Consider the following 7,946-nt stretch of genomic DNA (forward strand, 5'->3'; position numbering starts at 1 on the left):
CCAACTTTTTATTTTGTTTTATTTTTTAATTTTCTATTTTTACTATCAATATATTTTTGGGGGTTACTTTCAGCTCAGTTGTTGCAGGGTTATATGGTAGTGCAATTAGTGCATACTGCATAGCCTCAGCTTTTTTGGACAACTAGTTGTATTTTTTTATTTTTAGTTTTATGAGAAAATGAGAAATTATATTTTATTTTAGTTTGGATTTTTGAGAAATTATTAATAAAATAAAATAAAATAAATGTGGGGCACAGAAAATCGTCCATCTTCTGTTTGCTTTTGGGTTTCTGTGTATGTGGGAAGTGTGAACAAGAAGCTCCTGTCAATCCCATCTGTCAAATGTTTATTTTTAATTGTGGGAAAATTAAAACATACGGAGTAGAATATTGAATAATTCAATTATCATAACCAATAACAAACAAAAACTTTTTCAGTGGTCAAAGTAGTGAAGAGTGGTGATTTTAAAGGATAACATGTCAGCTTGATAGGCATCCATTTATGTGAATCTCTTTTTAGGATTGTTTTTAGGTGTAAAAGAATCAATTTTTACAAATCTCTCTACATTATTAAACCCTTTTTCACCCTTTTTCTTTGAAAGCAAGTAAAATTAAAGGTACCACTAAAATTAATCACGAATATATTGTAAAATGACTTAAATGCCGTAATGATGTTAAATTTATACTCAATCTTCTACAACATATTTATCTTCTATACCTTATTGTTCCGATGTGTTAGGTTTCATATACACGATTTAATGCAAGTCAGGACTTTGGAATTTGAGTAGTAATTTTTGTGATTCCAACTACGAAAGTTCTTGATGAAAGTTGAGTACATGATATATATTCATTGAACATAATGAGAACACAATAAAAGAAAGTAAAGCTATAGGTTCTTGTAACTCCTATATTCAATAATTTTGCGAAACTTAAGCAATTCTTGTTCAAACTTAAATTTGGAATAGAGTGCAGACGATTTCAAAACGATTCTCAACAAATTAGAAAGAAAAATCATTCAAATATCATGATCCACAACCAACCGATTCGATCCTAGATTTTGAAATTGCTCTTTCAATGACGAATACATAAAACTAACTTGAAAAAAATAAATATTAATCATTCTTTAAATGAAAAAAAAAAAACAATTTGCATATGTTCAAACATGTTCTAATCAAATCCATGACTCATACTCAAAAAAAAAAAGTAATGCACCAAAAAAGGCATTAATATCAAATAGGCAAAGATGCTACCAATGTACTAAAATTCTGTTCAATTGATTGTGATTTCCCTCCACTCACCTCTGATTTTATCTGTCAAAAAGGACAAAATAGTATTTACCAAAAGACTAAAATAACAGTAACAAAGGATCAAAATGGGGTATTTTTTCAATTCATTTCACCCGTTTTCTTTTTTCTTTTTTACTCTGATCAAATCTAGACAAATTTTCCTAAAAAAAATTAAATAAAAAAATCTGTTTTTTTTTTCCTCTCCTATCTATTTTCATGAAATAAGAGCTTCAATGCTTGCCATTTTTACAGATTTACAAACAGGACAAACATCAACAAAAGATTCACATCCTTTGCAGCAACACAGATGCCTGCAAGGCAACAACAACACGCACGATTTTCCAGTTTTGCAAACTTTGCACAACACTTCCCCTGTTTTCTCTCTCTTTTCCCCTGTTTCTGCAACAACTACCCCTGTTTCATCTCTTTTCCTCTTTTTATTGGAAAACTCATTGTTGCTATTGTCAACAACATTACAGCATGATTCTGCATCGTCAACTTCATTCGAACAACATGATGATGACGTTGTTGTCAAACAACCTGCTTGTTGTTCTTTCAGTTGCACCAATGTGTTGTTCAATGTTAACACCATTGCTTCATTCTCTGTTGCCAATCTTTGCCACTCTTGATTTTCATTCTCCATTTTTCGGATTATTTCTTCTAAATCCATTGTTCTTTTTGTTGCTCTTGCAATTTCTTCGTCTTTTTGACGCAATAATTGCATTGCTTTCGCTTCTAATTTCCTCATTATTGCTCCTAATTGCTGTTTCCTCTGTTCTTGTAATGTCATTTTAAGCCTCTCATTCTGAAAAAAAATTAAAATTAATAATTAATACCCAAATCTAATAATTACCCATTAAAATTAAACAAAAAGGGTGTCCAAAAATATAAATTTAATCAGAAAATTTAACAAACCTGTAAAGTAATGAATCTATCAATCTCCTGCCTCTGTTTTTCGAGTTGATCAGAAAAACTCGGTGAAAAATTCATTGGCATCTGATAATCACAACTTCCACTTGTAGTGGTACTAGCGGTTGGCGTTGTAGCAGTTGTTGTGGTTGTACAGTTTTTTGACGATGACAAAAACACAAAACCGTCATTATTAATATTACTAACACAAGAATCACGTTGTTGTTGTTGAAGTTGAGCCAAATACTGTTGCTGAAGTTGTAACAACGCTTGTTGTTGTTGTTGCTGCTGGTATTGAAATTGCTGCTGTTGCTTCTGTTGTTGAAGATTACTATTACCAGTAAACTCATTAAACCCACAACCATTAAAAAAGCTGTTGCTGTTATTGTTGTTGTTCATATGGTTGTTCGCCAACAACAACCAATCTTGTTGCGCAACACCACCACCAACACCACCACCGTTGCCACCACCCAACAATGGTAAACCAAGATTATCGGGGTACATCTGAGCTTGTATGGCCATTTTTCACGTTTTTTCTTAAAAACACAAATCAAATAAACGATTGTGTTGTTATAAACCACAGAAGAAAATGAGAAACGGAGATTTTCTCTCTCTAGAATGATGGTGTCCTGAGGAAAAGGTATGTGTATGGAGGCTAAGAAACAAAACAATGAACGAAGAACAGAGAAAATAAAAGGGTGTTGGGAGGTTATGTTTATATATATAGTCGTATGAAGGTTACAGCATGGGAATAAGATAAAATAAAATATATTAATAACTTTTTTAATAATAAATAAATAAATTATTTTTTAATGGGAGTAAAGACGAGATTTGTTTTGTATTTTTAATTAAAAGTAAAAGTAACTTAAAAAGGGAATGAGAAGCCTTAGGATTCTGCCTATCTCCCCACCTTCAATTATTATTTTTTTTTAAAAGGAAATAAAAATAATTATTTTAATTGTAGAAAAATAATTGTAACTGTATTTATGATTTTTTTACTCAAAGTAAAGCAATAAGGAGAAGGTGGGAAGGGAAAGAAAACGTACGAAAACATGCACAACTTATGACTAAACTATCGGGTCAGAGATTTCAGAGGTTTGTTGAATGACAATTTTCATTCAATTCCAACCCATGCAAAAGGTTGATTCACCCTTCAATCCTGCATTATACTTATACGTTTTAATTGTATTAAATACAGAATATGGATTATAAAATACAAAGTTTATAACTTATACTAGTATTGTGGAGTACTATGGTATTGTATTTTGACTGAATTTAACATGATCTTATGAGGGTCGGACCAAGTAGGAGTATTTAGTTTTACACCCTTCATTGTCACTGTCTCACATATCTTATCTACAGACTCGGGTCAGATTTTCTTAACTACAAAAAATATATACAGAGTAATTAGTTTCACGAATATACATTTATTAAAGCAACACGTGTGGTATATATGTAAATTACAGATTTTTTCAGTATATATATATGATTGCGTAATTAATCTAAATTTTTAGAACAAAAATTTGCAAAATTTTGAAAGGTATAATATTGAGAAAAGTAATAATTACAATAAAATGTTAATTAAATTATATAGGTGAATATTTTTCTACATGCAACAAATAATTTTTTCCCAAATTAAGATGTATTGTACTCCGTATTATGCCTTTTTCATAGTACCTTAGTCTAAGGCAATAATGCAATATTAAGTTATCATGCATGCAACGTTGTCAAGTTATGCAATCAATTTACACGGTTTTGCATAATCATGAAGATCAGTTTCCTTTTTAGTGTAAATTCACTCCAAAAAAGAAAAGGCTTATTAATTTAGATTTAAATGAAGTACCCTATTATTATTTCAATTTTTTAAAAAAAAACTCTTGTAATGAAAAGTATTTAACATAATCATATACTCATTGATATACTTCCATTAATTGGTTAATTGAAAATCTACCACCAGCTAAGTTTACCGTAAAATTGGATTATTATTGTTAATATTATTGGTTTGTTGATGCCAACAATAATGCACCAATAATACTAAAAATACAACTGTTTTTAAACCTAAAAAAGGAAATAGATTAGCCTTGTTACTTTAAGAGATAAATATGTTAAAGATATAAATAAATATGTTACAATTAGAAATAAATTATATTTTTTAATTTCTTCTATATAGATGGGATCTTAAATTGATATGATAATTTAATTGAGTCTAAATCTGGTCAAAATAGCTGATTGAATCTGAATAACTTTTTTTAATAATTTGGTGTTTACCCTAATTACTATACTCGGAATCCTAGTACATTAAAAACCAATTAGACAAAATAAAATAAAATAAAATAATTTTTTTAAAAAATTAAAACTTGGATTACACGGTAGCATATATTTAATGTTATTTCGATTAAATAGGAAGGGAAAAAAAGGAAGGAAAGTTAGGATATAATTATTCAAAATCTCGTTCCACTTTTGGCGCCATTAGTTATTTTTGTACATGCAATGTTATTAATATTCAAACCTAGAATTATTACGAGTAATACGGAGCCAAGTGTATATAATCGAACGTTATATGTTTTCAAATAGTTACTTCCACGTAAATCAAGCTATATTTTAGTAACCTTTCTTCTTTTAATGAACAACTTTGCCGATTGATCGAAATTAAATTTGATTGTTTTTAACGTTAAGTTGATGTGATCATGTACTAAATTAATTAGTGACCTTTTCTTTTGGGGTCAAATGTTGACCATCAAACCATTGAACTTAACCAAGTCATATGATTTAAATCTATACCAAAACAAATTCTATCAATCGGCAATGTTGTTAATAAATTTAATTGGCAATTCTTTAATTTAATCTAACTTGCCTTATGCAATGAGTGTGGTTTGAAATTTTTTAAAAATACTCATATGGTTACCTACAAATTATTTAGGTTATGTTTGGTTTAGCTTATCTGAGATGATATTTGCTTAAAAATAATCATCGGATTAGATTAGATTAGAATAAAACAAATTAAATCTCATCTTTGTGTTATTTATCATTAAATATCTTTAATTTAATTATTAAAACAATGATGAAAATTTCATACTATGTACTTGAAAAGTCTACACTAGTATGAATCTAATGACATATCAAGATCATGTGATAACCTTTTTTGTATTTAGGATTATGTACGTAAAAAGGTAAAATTTTAGTCACATCTAGAAATCATATCAAATTATAAAAGATCATATCAAATTAGATCCAAGTAAGAAAATAGAGTACAATCGTCTTTGGTATTTGTTAATGAGGAACTTCAAGGTTGTCATTAATCATACAAATAAATAAATAGCGGTGGTGAATAAAAATTGATCAAACAACCTAGTATAGCGAGATAGTGTAAACCTCACTTAGCCATAAAATTTGGTTCCTAGCTTGTATATGTAGTTATCCCCTTGGAATTTCAAATTTCAATGGAATAAGAATAAAGCCTCTCGAAAGGATACATGTGAAAAGGTCTCTATGCTCATTTTCAACTCCAATGTGCAATACTTTAGCCACAAATAACGTGTGTTGATTAATTCTATTTGAGTGAATATAATTAAATCTATACATGCCCAATAATTCAAGGAGAATAAAATCATCTATCATTGTGCTAGCTAAAGAGCTACATTTTCACGAATAAAGTTAAAGGTGTTGGCTTCGTTCAAAGTTAAATTTGTTATAATTAGTCAATGTTGATTGATGATAGCCTAATTTAGGACATATGCTTTGATTAGATGCAAAACTTGCATATAATAGGTAATCACATAAAAAATCACGTCAAATCATTTTACGTATTAAATTAACTCTAAAGTGATAAAATGTGTCATAATTTAGAATAAATTTGGTAAATAGAGTGACTAAACTCATCCACTCACACAATCACACCTTTAAAAAAAATACGAATTGTATTGATTTAGAATAATTTACAAGTTGAGAACTTTTTAAAAATAATAATAAAAAATAAAAGGAGAATTCGATTATGTATGCAACATTAAACAATACTATTGTTATTTTTATGTTTTATGATTATGATTATTCATGATATTAGAAGGCTAAAAATACTTTAGCATGGCCTTTTAGGCCAATTGTGTGAAAATGTTATTAATTTTGTTGGCCAAACAATTTAAGGCCATCTTTGTACCATTCTTTTCATGATAATTAAATATATATTTTTCCAACATATAATGAAAAATGTGAATTCCACTCAATTGAAGATTTTGACATTAAGAAAAATAAAATAAATTTAAATCATATATAAGTACGGTATTAATGGCAATCAACGTAACTTCCAGAAAAGCAACATTAATTTATAACATAAAAAAACAAAAAATAAAAAATAAATATTTATATTATATAGTCTAATACATACTCACATCATCATCATTATGCTATCCTTAAATTTCTATGAAGTTGCTGATAATTAATTATATAAAATTGTCAATGCAACACACCCTTTTTGAATCGCTCCTATGCGCAAGATTTTGTCTCTTGTTAGCACCAATAAATGTCTCTACTATGTCTAACCTCCACTATTTTGCCGCCACCATGTTTTTAAAGGTTAAATCTTACCGTACTTTATAAGTTTATATTATATAATAATAGCCATGTTAATGTGTCCTTATTAAAATGTTAAACACTTTTGCTTCAGTGGTCATGACTTATATCATTCATTAGTAGTTTACTAAACCAAACTCTATTATTTGACTCCAATGAAATTAATATAGTACATGTATTAGGAAAAAAAAGGTTTAAGTGTATTATAACTCATAAAGGCCGTCTTCCAATAGTTGTCACTCGTGTATAAATTTTTTTATTAATTAACTTAGGCCACCCTATACTCTTCAATTGAAAGATTAATTTCTTGTAACTTTTTTTTTTTTTTTATTTAACTTGTTACTGTATACAAGTATTCACATAATGTTCATTTGAATTTATTAAAATCACTTTATGCAGTGTAAGAAGCTTTTTAATTTCATTCGTGCTTTTGTACTGGATTGAGAAACGATTTTTATAAGAACAATCGTTATTGTACATGTTGAAACAAAAAACAATTGAGATAAAACCCTCATAAATTACAATTCTTCAAAATACTAAACTTGTGCGAATAATAACAGCCTGTATGTATTGGTCCTAACCTCAATTCTAAATTCTAATAAGTGACTTCTAATTCCTTAACTTGGTAATTGCTAATATGATGAAAGATGCATAATATATAATATTATCGCATAAAATAGAATTTTAAAAATTATACTCCTTATTCATAGTGAGCGCATGCATTTTATATTCCTCAACTTCAACTTTTGCAACATAATGGATTTTTCGTCGTGGAACTAAATGATTACAAAAGGCCAAACCATGAAGAAGAAAAAAAGATCATATGCTATGCTCCCTTATTTGTAATATGAAAAAGATATACAAAAGATGTTGAGGTTCCATCTATGGTCACCACTACTTGATATAACCTCACATTCCACCATATGATTTTTTTTTCTTGGTTAATCTAATCTTTTTGAAAATTGGATATGCACACAAGACAAATCATTAAATAAATTATATAGTGCATGCTAACAAGTGAATGTTCATCAAAATTATATATAATAACTGGCTAGATTACGGTTGCGTTAGATTCTTACAGTATTTTTTTATTCATTTCTTTAATTTAAAGTTACTATTATATCTTATACTTATCCTGAAAGATGATTTAAGTAAAGAATTATTTATTTTAGTTGTTCCATGGCTC

The 7,946-nt window shown here is 28.4% G+C and overlaps 1 protein-coding gene across 1 annotated transcript; it reads right to left on the reverse strand.

The window, feature by feature from the left end:
• Positions 1 to 1,254: 1,254 nt before the first annotated feature.
• LOC110709138 (probable BOI-related E3 ubiquitin-protein ligase 2) lies at positions 1,255 to 2,894 on the reverse strand. The gene is made up of 2 exons (XM_021887358.1): positions 2,201 to 2,894; positions 1,255 to 2,090 (listed from the first exon to the last, which is right to left on the reverse strand). Exons 1-2 carry the CDS (start codon positions 2,714 to 2,716, stop codon positions 1,500 to 1,502), a joined length of 1,107 nt encoding a protein of 368 aa, XP_021743050.1. The 5' UTR covers positions 2,717 to 2,894; the 3' UTR covers positions 1,255 to 1,499.
• Positions 2,895 to 7,946: the final 5,052 nt, after the last annotated feature.

Source organism: Chenopodium quinoa, unplaced genomic scaffold, assembly GCF_001683475.1.
Source record: "Chenopodium quinoa cultivar QQ74 unplaced genomic scaffold, ASM168347v1, whole genome shotgun sequence".
Lineage (NCBI taxonomy): Eukaryota > Viridiplantae > Streptophyta > Magnoliopsida > Caryophyllales > Amaranthaceae > Chenopodium > Chenopodium quinoa.